Source organism: Gallus gallus, chromosome 1 (genome assembly GCF_016699485.2).
Source record: "Gallus gallus isolate bGalGal1 chromosome 1, bGalGal1.mat.broiler.GRCg7b, whole genome shotgun sequence".
NCBI classification, from domain to species: domain Eukaryota; kingdom Metazoa; phylum Chordata; class Aves; order Galliformes; family Phasianidae; genus Gallus; species Gallus gallus.
Genome location: NC_052532.1, coordinates 134,124,853 through 134,140,109, shown reverse-complemented (window position 1 = coordinate 134,140,109; position 15,257 = coordinate 134,124,853). Strand labels below are relative to the sequence as shown.

The 15,257-nt window shown below is 39.9% G+C and overlaps 1 protein-coding gene across 2 annotated transcripts in view; it reads right to left on the bottom strand.

The window, feature by feature from the left end:
• Window positions 1-1,832: 1,832 nt before the first annotated feature.
• The window catches only part of SLC9A2 (solute carrier family 9 member A2), a 31,599-nt gene continuing 18,174 nt past the window's right edge, over window positions 1,833-15,257 (bottom strand). For both annotated transcript variants that reach the window (NM_001285935.3, XM_046940985.1), the window contains exons 6-12: window positions 13,116-13,205; window positions 11,685-11,755; window positions 10,053-10,214; window positions 9,362-9,458; window positions 8,339-8,470; window positions 6,392-6,482; window positions 1,833-4,262 (exon numbers count right to left, since the gene is read on the bottom strand). In NM_001285935.3, the coding sequence (NP_001272864.1) occupies window positions 3,892-4,262; window positions 6,392-6,482; window positions 8,339-8,470; window positions 9,362-9,458; window positions 10,053-10,214; window positions 11,685-11,755; window positions 13,116-13,205 (1,014 nt within the window). In that variant the 3' untranslated portion in view covers window positions 1,833-3,891. The remainder of the gene's footprint in view (window positions 4,263-6,391; window positions 6,483-8,338; window positions 8,471-9,361; window positions 9,459-10,052; window positions 10,215-11,684; window positions 11,756-13,115; window positions 13,206-15,257) is intronic.

Sequence of the window (15,257 nt, the reverse complement as noted above, 5' to 3'; positions counted from 1 at the left end):
GTTCTACACCAGATCCTCTTTCTACTGCTTGGACTTCAAACCTCCTGCATCTTATTTGCCAGGCTACTCCTCCAATCTATTGTTGGCCTGGCTGGCATGGTGTATAGCAGTAATACTATACACTGTGTATAGTAGTAAAACATAGCCAATATAGCTGCCAGTATAGCTGTGTTGTAAGCATGTTCATAAGAATAGTTTTATAGGATCAGAGCTCTTGCAGTACAAAAAGCATTCCTCCAGCTGATTTAAAGATCTTTGATCTTCTCTTCAGAGGCTGAGAGAAGTTGGCAGAACAATTCTGAGAATGGTGACCGGCTGAAAAACTTCTTGCAGTGTCAGCCTTAAAATGTTGCTGGTGTTTGGAACTGGTAAACTTGGCATCTCTTGAAAAAGCTGATGCAGTGTGTTTACTTCCAGAGATCCTAAGGCACTATTCAGAACAACATGTGTGTTATTTTGGCCAAATTTCCAACCTAGTTTGTTCCCCTATGTGATTTACATGTGGCTTCAACAGACAATGTTCTTAAGTTGCTAGATTGATAGGCAGTGTGGTTATCTTGTTTAACAAAATACCTGTGCTTCAAGTGGACCATGCATGCATTACACTTTAGTACCAGGTAGCAAAGGCCTTCTAATCTGGTCTCTTACAGCAAATTATTCTTGTTTGCTTTGTCAGATATCTGCTTACAACAGACAACTGGGTGTCTGTCTACACTCTAGCCTTTGCTTTACCAACTTTCTTATCCTAATTACTTTCAATTTCACATTCAGCAACTGAAGGGGAAAAGAAACTCTCAGAAAAGGCTAACACACAATGTATTTTCTACTTTCTCATCCCTAAAACTGGACAGCTGGACATTTACCAAGGCGGTAAAATATTGATACTGCAGAGTTTACTGAGGAGTCCATCTGGAAACAACAACAACAAAAAAAAAACAACCCGTGTGGATTTGGCAAATTTCCCAGTCACTGCTGAAGATGTGTGTTTCCAAAGTGAAAAACGTCCTCAGTCAATACATGATTTTCCCCATCAGATGGTGCTCAAGGACAGATTTAGTGGGCATCTCATTCTCTGTAGAACTTTTCTTTGCGACATTAAGGAAGAATCTCCTCCACAAGCTGAAGCTTGATGGGCACTTTAGGCAGAGCCAGAAGTGCTACTGAATTTGTTTTCCTTTTTCAGGGAAGTAAAAGAACAAGGAAGAGACAAACCTCAAACATGAGACTTAAATGAAGGCAAGAGTTGAATGAGGTGGGCTACCTGGGACATAGCCTGTATCACTTGCTCTTCTCTTTGCTACTGAAAATTTGAATGCCCAGGGAAGCAGCTTCTGGAGGTGACAAGCTCTGGACCATCAGCTGCAGAAAAGAGCCTGAAAAGGGTGTGATAAACAGCAGAGGGGATGGGAAAGAGTACGTGGAGGGGAGGGGGGGGAACCAAGTCTCAGGAGACCCATGATTCTGCTTCACAGTGTAACCACGCTGGAGATTTGCCTCACTGCTCCTCTTCTGTGGGTCTTAAAGTGTTTTGAAAAAGTAACAAAATACTGGTGTGCTCTGAAGCACCAAGAGCTTAGGACCCTATTACATCAAGCAACTCCCACCTTTGTGTTTTTGCTATGGGGAACCTAGTTTTAAGTACTAATGATCCAAACATATGCTGTACTAACAGACAACAAGCAAAGCTGTCAGGTTCTTGAAACCCGCATTCACTATTTAAAATTATACCAACAAATCCAGCAACTTTATATTAAGACATCTTTCCCCAGACACAAGTCAGTTTGTCATTAACAGCACATGAAGGAGAAGCTCTGCAGGGAATTAACTGAAGGTTGATGTGCAATATTTTGTATTTATTTGGTCAGATTTCAGGTGGCTCTGCTATAAAACACCTAATCTAAACAGTCCAATCTGCAAAGAAGTTCCAAGAATAAAATCCAAATTCAAGGCCTCTTTCTTATTTGAGCATTCTATCCGTAACACAGGGACGAAGTACTTGCTGACAACTTCACAGCTGAAACATATTTTCCACATAGAAAGACAATCAAATTTGATTTTAAAGCTTACTGGCTGTGTTTGAGCCTAGTTTTATTCCCAAACAGGAGGTGACCAGTAAAAGGTAGATAAGTAATGCTTTCCACAAAATTTTTTTGAGAATAGCCATGAACATCTGACCAAGATTTCTAGGGTTGACCTACCCATCCTTCCACAGCTTTACGTCTGCATTTGACACATAGCAGAAATTACATACTTTGAACACAGGAAAACAATTAAAAGACATGAGCCAATAAAAGGCAAGTTTGGCATTTCAAATACATACATGAAATTAATATCTTGGAAAAGCTGTTAAGTCATTATCCCTTTTCAAGCTCAGTTACAATCCCGGCCCACAAATTTTTCAAAGAAATCTACCCTGTGATTTTAAAAGCAAATTCTGATTTTTAATAGTTCTTTCAAAACAAGCTTAAATAAAAAAAGTGAATCTTATTGCCCACAGATTTAGAAATGTGCTAACGAAAAAAAAAGTTATGATTTCACAGTGTACATTCTTAAATGAAAGTTATGAATCTTTTAACAAGAAGAATTAAAATGATTTGTGCATTGTACTGAAATGTGTATCTGTTCTGAAGCAAGCTCAAAACTTAGGATAAAGTGGGACAGAAAGTGCAAATTCCTGAGACCTATTAAGTATCATTTATGTTAATGCATCCTTCCTACCCATATGTTCTTAAGTGATTGCCATTAATGTTGAGATGAGGAAAGTCTGTGTTTCTTATGGGCATTATTAAGGTGCACAGTGACTGCAACTGATTCCAGAGCCCCTGGAGTGCTATTTTTCTGTACAAACAAATCAGTGGGAGAGAAAGAAAGGACAGTCTTTCCCCTGTTATAGATAAAGAAATAAAAAGTAAATAATTTCACCATGGTCACAAACACGAGGGAAGGAGCTTTCTTCAGTCTCAGTGGTCCCTGACTCAAACAGGACACTGCTCAGCATTCTATGTGCAGTGCTCCACAACTATTCTGCCAAGTTTGCACTGCGAAGAAGATGCTAAGGTGCAAAAAGCAATCTTGAACAGGAGCACTAGTTATCTACTTGAAGTTTTCTATTTTGGGGGCTTCTGGTATTCCTTTAGGTACTCTCAGCTCTTATTGACGTTAGTGACCATCAAGGTCATTTAGATTCCCCTTGGTGATTCTCAGTACCATTTTAAAAGCTACATATTGGCAAAAATTCAGAAACAAAAAATTCAAGCTATTCAGGTCTTGTCTTTGTTGCAACTTCTATGAACTGCACGTGTAATTCTCCTCCTACAGCTTGTTCCTTCTCTTCTTCCTCTTATCCACATCATGGCTCTTCAAACAAATTGGGCTTCAGGAATATGTTTATGCTTCTTACAAAGTCTATACGATAGGTGCATTGTGCAATTTTCAGTGTTACTCATATTAATGCTCTGGTCAAAACAAGTATCATTTGATCATAAATAAAATCTGAAATGATACAGATTTCGGTAAAGAATCCCTTCATCACTGGACTTTCAACAGTGATTTTCACTGGATAGCTGGGTATTGAGCCTGCGTGATTTGGTTCCACGAGATGATGTGATAAGGCACATTTCCATCCTATTTAATAGTGGAAATAATGTAATCAAAGCATCGCCATAAGTTATCTATAAAACAGATTATTTTTTTTTTAATGTCTTCAGTTTTGCAATTGCTGCAGTATTCCTTTCACTTAGTTAATGGCATTGGCTTTACCCAAATGGAAATGCTTAGATTCACACTGAAGTTTGTCTTCTCTTTAATGGATCCCGTTGTCTGATCAGATTGTTTAGAATCTGAATTTGGTACATCCACGGTTTGATACCAGCAGTTCAATCTTTGCTACGTTCAGTACGGCTGGTTCTCAGGCTTACTTCTCTGCCTTTCCCCTTGTGATGCCTGCCTAACTAATCGTGGTGGTGGCACAGGTCTTGCCAACCCATGGTCTGCAGTCAAATCTTCCCTGCTCAAAGTGCCAAATCTTGGTCTTGTCAGTAGCGGCTGCCTGAACCCAATGGATGGCTGAGGCAGGCTGCCTGGCTCCTGCTGCTCTCCTTGTCCGTTCTGGCTCCCATCAACTTCGTTCTTCCACTCCATGCTAAACTCAGAGGGTGGCCGCTGCTGTCTCAGTCTCTGCTCTCTCAAGATTTTTCCTGCTCTGGGTCTTAAATTGAGTACTGTGGTAGTGGCATCCATTTCAGAGTCACTGCTGTCACCCACTGTTAATTGAAAACAAAATAAAGATTTTAGCTGTGAAATGTTTCTGTTTCAGGAATATTCATACAACAGCAACTGAGCAGCAACAGCCATAGTAAGAAGGTTAACTGTGTTTCTTAAATTCATTGCTTTGAGATTAGGCCCAGCACCAAACACTTTAAGATTTGACTTACAAACGTCCCTCTCCTCAAAACAGTGACATTTAGAAATCTCCCACTGTCAAAGAGTGCTACTCTTTTTAAGTTGACATTTCCCCAAGCTCTTCAGATCTGACAGGACATGGAATAAATGGAGTACACCTTACCCTCTCTGAGCTACTTGGGGTCTAGTCCCTAGTGGTGTCCAAGCAAGACAAATGAGCTTTTCTTATCCTCACATACAAGCCTAATCTGGGGCATTTCCAGGGCATTGCATCTACAGGGACTCTAGAAACTGGGCTTTGGAAAAGAAATATCAATGCTTCACCAAGCAAAAGAGGGCAATAACCAGATGAAAGGAAACATCCCATCCTTAAGATGCCTGAATGTACAGTATCAAAGGACAACCACAGTGCAAATCTCAGCTTGCCATAGACTCCTTAACCCACTTGCAGCAGAGTAGAAAATGGCCAAGGGAAAGCTGGCATAATCATTTAAGGAATGCAGTGTTCACTATCAGGTAAACTAAGCTGGGAACAATCAGGCTGTGCAGATGTGCAATATATTTTCCCCAGCAGACTTAGAAGCACAGAATATCCCAAGTTGCAAGGGGCTCACGAGGATCATGGAGTCCAAATTCTGGTTCCACACAGGACCACCCAAAAGTCAAATCCTATGTCTGAGAGCAGTGTCTAAATGCTATTTGAACTCTGTCAGCTTGGGGCTGTGACCACTGCCCTGTTCCAGTGCCCAACTACACACTCAGTGAAGAACCTTTTCCTTCTTTTTAATTGACCATTATCTTCAACAAAACTGGCACGTTTCAGTCACTCGATAATCGTATTAAGAATTATTCACAAATGACTCAAATTTGTTTTAGATTTAAGTCAGATATGGTATTTCAAATAAAGCAAAGCAAAGAATAGCGTATTGTGCAATTGTCATAAGCACAGCTTTCATTAGTAACCTACATATTATTTCTTTTTAAAAGGTGAGAAAGAAGTCAACAAAACATATCACCACATAGTTATCCATTCACCCAGATAATTTTATATCAAGGAAGGTCTTCATCAGATTATGTTTGCAGGCTTTTTCCCTCCTAAATATGTCAAACTGTATATTTTTTGACAATTGAATAATCTGGAGGCACATTTCCTCTTTAATATTTAATGCTAGGTGACAGTAGGTGACCTCTGTAGACATAACTACAGAATAAAAGACATCCTGCACTCAGGAGAGAAAAGATGTAATTAACAACAGACAAAGACATGGTCTATTGCTAAATTAATTTGGAAGAATGGGAAACTAATTGGTCTGGGGTGTGGTCAGGGAATTTTAGTGAGTGTGCAGAGATTTCATGTCACCAAGAGATTGTTCCTGTTCATGGCATAAGCATGGTCATGCAAATGGTAACAAGCAAAAGTAATGTACAAGACTAACCAAGCTTTTCACATCAGATAGTTGCATTCCTCTGGATTTTTTTTTTTTCAATTTTATAATTGAAGAACTCCAAAATGAAACATTTGTGAGTTGAGGCATAAAAAAAATTGACATTTAGGTTGTTAAGCACAGAAATTTGGAAAGTTCTTCATGAGATCTATATATCAGTCATCACATACTCATTTTCCTCACTGGTTTGGTTCACAGGACACTGCCTACTCTGACCTCAGAGAGAAAAGAAACCACATAGGGTCATAATCTAAGAGGTAGATTAGGATATTATCCAATAAAGACACAAAGAATCAGCAATGACAGTTTCTGGTGCACATGTTCCAGGCAGAAAACTCCACAAGACTGTTTGTTGGGGCATTTCTTCACAGTAAAATACCTGTTTTAGTACAAGCGCCAGAAATATTCCAGCCCATGCAGATAAAAAAGTTCAGATCTTTTTGAAAATCAATATGCTGATTTCTGTACATCATCCCTGGAAAAACCTTCCTTCTACACAGGCAAGATGAGTGCAGCACACAAGGGGGCAGAAAAATTTCCATTACCTCTGGAAGACGTTTTGTTTCTCACACGTAGTTTCTCTGGGAGTTTAGTGTTTTTAGGAAGTGAAAGAAATCTTTTTGTATTTGCAGCAGCCTGTGCAAAGAATAAGAGAATCATTAAGATATAGCAGACTGAAGTACTTGCATAATGCCTGTTGGGATACACAGCTGAGGCTTGAATAGACTTAGGTAGCTCGAGGGCTCACAAGTAGTTTGGGATTAGCTAATATGTGATCTTTTATTACACACTCAAGTTAACACTGCTGGTTGAGGTCTCTGCAAACCAAGGTAAGGACTGAGTAATTTCAAGCAGTTCAATCAAAGCAAAGCCTAGTGCTATGCCCTCTGAGATCAGAGTTAATAAATGTATGCTCTCAGACTCTAGCTTTACCTGTACAGGTTTTTCAGGGGAAGGCAAACATGGCTTCATTTTGTGCAACTCTGTTTTGGAACCTTATTACTCAGCTGCAAAAATTAGGCTGAGACTGAAGCTTGGACACAAAAGCTAATCTGTATTCTGCCCCCGCAAATGTTTTATACATACAAATGACTTTATACAGTTGATTAGTCACGCTCAGGCTGATGGGGAAGCTGGGCACCAGTGTGACTGTTTACCAGCACAGGTCACAGAAGCCTTGTTTTCCCAAGTTTAAACTCTGCAGTCCCTAGGTGCGGAGTGCACCTCATGCTTCCTGGATCATATGAGGTTCTTTCCAGCACAGGGCCATTCTTAAAAATTGAGAAATTTCTCAAGGTTATCCTTGCTTTCATTTGTTACAAAGACCTGTGTAAAACCTTGACAATCTACCCACTCTCCTCTGCCTGTCCCACTCAGCAAAGCACGCTCAAAGTGAATGTGAAAAGAAAATTTATGTGCCATGAGACATTTTTCCTCTTTTGATACTTCTGTGCCTCTCGTGATTACTGTACTTCTTTGTGTGATGGATTTACTCAAGGACAATTATTTTTAAAATTACAGTCTGTGAGTTTGAAAAAGCTGCCATACACCATCTCTCTCTCTGACCCAAAAATGCCTTACTCCTGCCGAATCTCTTCATTACTCCCCCTAAAAGATCAATATAAGTAACTGTGGTTGAGAAGAAAAAAAATCATTCAGAAACAGACTTATTGTTACAACTAATGTCACAGGTAATCCAGGTAATGGTCACAAATGAGATACAGCATTTATTGTAGACAGCAGCAGCAGCAGCAGCCTCAGTAGCTAAAGGACAACAGCATCAGTGAAGGTAGTAGTCACTAAGTGTTCCTGCGACTTGAAAATACATATTCATAGGGTGATTAATTTCCTTCTGAGTTAAAATGGGAGCATCGGATTTACTGTTTAATCAGTGTGCCCTTTTCAAATATGGTCTGGTATAAAAGGACTGCTTCAGAGAGTCAAATGTCACCAAGACACATCATTTCTTGCAGATGAAGGGGTTTTCCTATCCTGTGTCAAAAGCTGAAGTCTTGACCACTTTTTAAGAATCATAAGGAGCCCACAGCATTTTTGAAATAAAGTGTTCGCCCTTTTTGGTGTGACCAGAAGCCCTCTTCCTTCCCACATTTTGGAGCATACTGCAAGTATGTCTATTGTCTATCTCAAAGTCATACTCTACCTCAGTCATCAACTCTCCATCAAAATACTGATAGAGAACTTTCACCATTCTATAGAGGTACATTGGGTATGGAGCCTGCTCAGTTCCTCTGAGATAAAATCATGGCAGCAGATCCCACTTCCACATTACATTCTACAATATGGAAGCTTTTCAGAAGGGTTCAATGCAAACTAAGGGGCCTATGTGTGCAACTCAGGGTGTAAGTGTGACATTATACATACAGTTGTCTTTCAAGATTGGGATTTATTCTTTCTACACTTCAGAAGATTTTTTCTGCATGGCATATAGCTATGGAGATCTCCTTTCTATAAATGAACTAAAATGCAAGTACCGGTCTTTCTCTTGACAGGCTGTTAGTTTTCCGTAGGCTCTCCCTAAGGCTGTGTCGGCGACGGATCAGAATTTCTTTGGCCTGCTTCTCATTTGCATCTGCAGCCAGGCTATGTCGGTTGTATGACATGGTCTGAAATAGAAAAGCTGCGGTTACTTTCTGAAAAGCACAATGTCAAATGTGTTGAGCTCTACACACATTACAAACCAGACTTTTTTGCTTTGATATTTTAATAATCACTATAAATTCTTGCAAATAAAGTCGTATTAAAGACAATTAAGAACAAGGGCAATAATTATGCCAGTTTTATTTTTTTAGTCAGAGGCTTCATGAGCACCTGTTTGTTTTTTAAGCCTGTCGATATTTATCATGAAAGAGCAGTTGGAAAAAGCAGGCTTAATACAGTACTTACCCCCACGTTGTACTTGCTCAGTCAGTATGTCAATGGAGGATGCACATTTGAAAGTGATAGGGTGAGTCACCCAGGGGGAAGTCATTTTTACCTCCAGCAAGCTGAAGCAAGCTCAACTTTTGAACGTCTTCCAAGGGCACAGACATTCAAACTACTTAGCCACAGGATGGTAAATGTGAAATGTCCTTTTGCTTTTATTTCACCATTTTTCCAGCTCATCACCTCTGCTCTTAATACAAGCAACTTCACAACTGGAGGCAAATGGGAAATCTAATCGCATATTGTAAAGTGAACAAAATGCTAACAGAAGTGGGACAAGGTTGGGTTGAATTTGCGTCTATGATATTTTTAAGTAATGGAAGTATACTGCAGGTAATATACCAAAAACATTAAGCTTTATCAACAGTATAAAATGAAATAAGCTGTTTACATACAGGAGTATGCTGAAAATATTATAATAATAGGCATTTATTCATAGGCAATAGAAGTAAACAACAGCATTAATTGATACTCTATTGCACAGTAGATACTACACTTGCCCAAAGATATTTTATGAAGGTAAGAAGCATGGTCAAAGAAGGATATTTACGTATGCAAAACTTTATTCTTACTCGATGACGTATTTGGTAGAGATTCTTTGTTAGTATTTCCCGCATGTTTTCCATCTCAGTGGGGGAGAGTGGCTTTATTTTCCCTTCATGATATTCACTGTGGAAGAATAAAACCCAGGAAGATACACAAAAGAATGAGAAAGAGAGAATACTTTTGTTTTTATGATTAGAAATCATATTTGAACTGTTTCCATTGTACTGGAAACAGTATTCTAAAACAACTGAGGAAAAGATGAAAAGGTAGTGGTTGAGAACAAAACCTTGATCTCATTTGAGTCAAGTGGTAAGGCTCAAAACCTTAAGCAGAGGCCTAAAACAGGCCCTAAACAGAGCTGTAAATTCGACTAAGGCACTTTTCACAACATCCCTCAGGCCTCCCCTGCAGCTCCTGGCAGCAGATGTGCAGCCACTGGATCAAACCCAGCTAAGCCCCACACAGCACAGCAATGTTCCCTGGAAGCTGGGTGCAGCTGCCCCTGTAAAACTACACGCTCCGGAAGAGCAAGGCTCACTCATGCTTTGTATGTGAGCTGCTGTGAAATGATCCAGTTCCATGTTTGCTTACTGTTCATGTGATATCAGGACACAGAGTGTCCTAAGTCAAAGCAATTATCCTGCCTAAGGACCAGACTGTGAAGTACACAATGTGACCCTGCTGTAATGCTCAGTTGCGTAGGCCTCACTGCCTTACCTGAGAGACACTGACGAAGGCACCTTGCTTATCATGCCACTCTCTGCCATCTCGATGGCATGCTTTATTTCCAGCTTCTTGTACAAAGAAACAATGCTGGATTTGGGCTGGTTCTCCCGGATGAGAAGTCTTCGCAGGTATTTATTGTCAAACTTTTTAAACCTGTGCATGAGGCAAACCAACCCAACCAGTTAATTTTTACTGGGCAGAGCTGAGGAATGCTACTATACTGTTGCTAAAGCAATCATGGAAGAGTTTATTCGTAGGGAATGTGTCTGTTCATATTAGTAACCTACCACTGGGTATCATAATAAAAGGTCAAATTCATTCTTGCTTCAGATAGTCTTAACCTATGTTTTGGTTAATCTGTTAAAGCACAGTGTCCCTAGCAGCAACTTTTAGCTTCTATGTACTCTGTGTTATTGCACAATATTATTTCTAATTCTCCATTTTCACAGAGACAAAGAGAACATTAAATATTTACTGTAATAACAAATAAAAGGTCTACGTTTGCACCCACTGCTTTTTCTTTGAAACTTTAGCCTGCCCTTGTAAAATTTTGGAAGTTCTCCTTTTCTTTAGAGCAACTTCAGCCCTCTTGAATGCTTAGTGAAAAAATATTGATTGGAGCAGAGTGACTTTGTTTGTCAGAAAATATCCTGCACTCCAGTCATTCTAGAATTATTCTTGAAATTCAGTCAAAAATGTTTCTGAAGGTCATGAAGAGGTGGGACTCTCCTTCGGTCTGTAATCTGTTGGTTAAAGATCCCACACAAACTGGAGGAGAACCAGGCTAAGAAAAGCTGTAGCCATGTCATCCATCTGTCAGCAAAGCATCTTCAGCCATGCCCTCGAGTCATTTGGAGAACCCTCAGCCTATGCTGCTGATGCTGTTCCTCTTTGTATAAAATGCTTAAATTCTTGTGGGAGCAATGACCAGAAGGTGGGTGAGCAATGCCCTTGCTTTGCGTCTGAAGGATTTGGATGAAAAAGAACGTGCTTCTGAGAAAAGGAAGTTAGATCCACACAAACAATGATGATGATTCAGCAGCTAAACTGCACACATAAATAATTCAGGTATAGCCACTGGTAATCCTCTTAACTGAGTCTTAAATAATCCCATCAGGAACTGTGGAGCTGCCTGCCATTAGGATCCCTCATGCACCTCATGCCAGCCAGTGCCTTGATCTTCCTAGCGGAAGTCCCAGAGCTTTCGCTTGTTTCCAACCAGCTAGGGAACTAACCCCTCACTTAACACCATGGAGACAGATAGTTTGCAGCAGGAAAGCCAGCTCAGGATCAAAAGCTCAGCAGACATGCAGGAAATGCTCTGAAACTGTCAGAAACAGTGCGATTACCCACACCCTCAGAAGGTAGAATAATCTACCCTGGGATCAGAGGGCTGTGCTTTTTCCCAGCTGGAAATTCTGTACTACTTGCTTGTGGTTTAGTTAAAAAGACATTGTTTTACCGCTCTCTCTTTGTAACCCACGCGTTCTAAAAACAACCATCTGCGTTCAAGAATAAAATGCTGAAAACGAAATCCGATGCCCAGCAGCTTTCATTTGTTGCTGCAGAGCCAGTCCATTCTCCCCTGCATAACAAAGAAAGAGTTTTAAATGTTGTTCTTACTTATCTCTCCAGAAGTTGTGACCCCAGTGTCCACACACATCTTCAATTCCTGTTTTCACATGATCGAAGAACTAAATAAGAAATATTGATTCATTACATAAACGTATGGATATCATTTGGCTTACCATTAGACTTGATTAATTTTCAGCTTACTTCAAAACAGAAAAGCCAAGGCAGAGTTCAGGACGATGCTTAACTAAATGCAGTCTAAGCAAACACGCATAGGCCTGGCTTACAGATATTGAAAGGGGTCAGTTTTGCCCCCACTCACATGCTCACGGGGGCACCTGGATCCTGTTCTCCTGGGAGCTCACAGCCCCAGAAGGACAGAAGCCAATCTCCACAATGTCAATCTTGCTGAGCTCCTGCCTAAATCTGGTGTTGTTTTTGCCATATTTTCATTTCTTTCAAGTTCCCTAATTGCTTGGAGATATGCCTGGAACTTCTCCAGGGACGTCCCCAGGCTTGACAGTGAGCCAGGTGTGATTTTGTGGAGGAGAAAGCCCAAGTGGGCAGCCAGCACTACCCCTTTTGAATGCACAGGACAGATCTGCCATAGACAACCTCCTGAGCTCCTGTTTCGGGGTACTGTGGTCTAGCCTCACCTCAAAGTGTCCTGAGCAACCGGTATTAGAACCACATTCTTCCTCAGTCTTTTACCAGTTACAAAAGGGTAAATCAATTCAGCTAAGATCTCACTGGATACCCACAGCAGCTCACAGCCAACTGTGCTCTTGATTCAAGTAACGTAGTAGGGGTCTCTAAATTTCAGGGGAAATCCTGCTAGATGTATCCAAAGGGTAAGCTCAAAAACGACTGACTTTCTGAATGCCTAGATTCAGTTCTCTACTGAATGTGACCCTTATTATTCCTCATTTTTGGAATTTAAAACCACCGGGTTTTTGCAGCTGATTTGCTGCAAGGATTATTACATTCAAAAAAACGCACAGCTAATGAACCGCCATCATTAAAGACATATGCATTCAAAACACAAATCTATTAAGACACTGATGATGTGAGAGTTCAGGAAGTTTAAGTGTGTCTTCAGGAGGATCTTACATGTGTTTAATTAGACTAACTCAGCTACAATGTAATGTAATTAAATTGCCAAAGGTTTCTTAATGTAGTCAAGTTCTAAAATAACACATATCTCCTATGTGAAACAAATTACAAAACGATAATTTTCCTCAACAAGTGAACAAAATCAAGTGAAGATCTCAAATTAAAAATACCTAATAATGATAATTTTGATGATTATCAAGAGTTAAATATAAACTTTGCAGTTGCTTTGCTTAAAACAGCTATAGGAAAGAAATCTTAAAGAATGCGTGTTTCTCTGTAATGCTGTGCGTTAAATCCTTGTCATATTGAAAGCCATAGGGAATTTCATCTCTGTGAAGGTTTCTCTGTGACAATGAAGCTACAACATACCCTGTTATAAATTTCTTCACTGACAGCAGGCTGCTTTTTATTTGACCTTTTGACATCAAGAAACTCCACCAGAGGACGGATTGTTATTCCCTGTGAAGAAAAAAGCAAATGTTTCTGTGTTTTTACATAAATACAAAGGAAGAACAAAGCCTTTCGATCTTCTCTATCTCTGTCAGAGCAGTGAAAATGGCAGTGGACAACATTTTAGCTCCTAAAATGTTCTTTTTATCTCCCAAAAATCCAGTCTGACAATCCTAATAGCAAATTCACTCTTGTAATAAGCAGGTGTTGCACACGGTTGCAAAGTCCTTGTCAAGACACAGGCTCCACTGATACAACAGAAGAAAAGAAAGTCCCACTGTCTACAGCAGAGAGGCCCAAGATGGGTAAATGACGTACTGCCAATGGGATTTGTCTTGAGTAACCTTCAAGTTACTCAAGGTAGTCTCAGCAGTAGCACAGACCAGACCCAGGACACAAAGACTTTTGGTAAATATGTGTCCATACTATACAGTTCTCAGAGAAAGAACAAAAGTTTTGGCTGCCCCAGAATGATATAATGATTTTTGAACGATTATTTGTGGAAGAACTGACATCACTGTTTATTTGTACAGGCGTACCGACAGAGGAGAGAAATGTCATGGTGTTGAGATCAGTCTCCACTATCCAAGACAACAGTGCCACGTACTTGTTTTCATAAACAAATTAAGCTTTATCTCAAAAATAGTTAGGTTTCTTTGCCCCATTGCTCGCATGGAACATTCCTCCTGAACCTCATTGTTCTGATAATTAGGAAGCTGCTTCTTAATTACACCATGGTCACTTTGTACCACTTTGTTCTTGTGCCAACACTGTGTTTTTAGCTTAAACAGTGCTCCTCCTTCCCTGATGTTCACTCCCTGATATGAACAGTAATTACATTCCCTCTTCTTCATTTTGCCGAGACCAAGACATTCTGGTCTTCTTTCATACAACAAGCTTACCAGTCACATGTGATTACTTTAGAACACAACACTGTTTTCTGCTGGAAACACCTGTTTCCAGGTGTTGGAAACAACTCAATACATCTTTCTTATGCCTGGACTGCATTGGTGGCTTAAGCTCGAGCACGTTATCAACCAATACAACTGTGTCTTTTTCCCTTCTTATTCTTTTTTTCAAATGAAAGGTATCCATTTATTTATTAAAGCGAAATCCATAGTTAAGAATGTCCTAGAAAGAACAAAATTTGCACATGCCACTGTTAAAGTTCATTGTATTTCCATCATACTGATCCCAATTTACTCTCCTCTTTCTAGTTAATACCCCATTATGTTGTCACCTTCCAAGGCCCGTGATTAAGAAACATCAACACCAAAAAACTCCTATGTTATGGTCTGCAACAATATTAAACAAAACCATCCCCTGGAATCACCTTGTGAGGAATTCTGTCAACAACTACTCATCAGCCTATTATTTCACTAGGGTGCTTGAACATCGAAGCAGCTGCCGAAAGAGGCTGGGGAATCTCCATTCATGGAGATACTTAATAAAACTGGCCATCGCCCTGAGTAAGTCAATCTAGTTTTGCAGGTGGCCGCGTTCTGGGCATGAGGTTGCACTAGACACCCTCAGACACAAACTACCCTATGTGTCTATTTTCCTTTATAGGAGAAATTGCCAGCTCCTTTCTCATTTCCTTGTTCACTTTGCAATCACCTGAAAGCCAATCTATATGTTACTAACAGTTAAGCTAATAATCTCCTGTATGGCTCCCCCGTCTTCCACCCCATCCCTAAAAAAAAAAAAAAAAGAAAAAAAAAAAGAAAAAAGAAAGGGAAGCTTTTACAATAATCAAATTTGATGAGATTACTCTCTAATTTCTTTATCAAAGAATGATATCAGGTTTATCTTTGGTAAACCCCAATGCATTTCATAACATGTTCCTGATACATCCATGGATAAATCCACTGTATACATCCAAGTATACCAGAGATCTGTTCTTCACATTCTTTCACATCAGTGGTGCTTTTGAATGGACGTTCAGCTGGTATTCAACATTACTGATTAACACCCAGATTAAAATGTTGCAGTTCACTTTGCAGTGCCCTTAAGTGCTTTCCACTCCTCTTTCCACTCTTCTCTGCACCTAATACCCAGCTC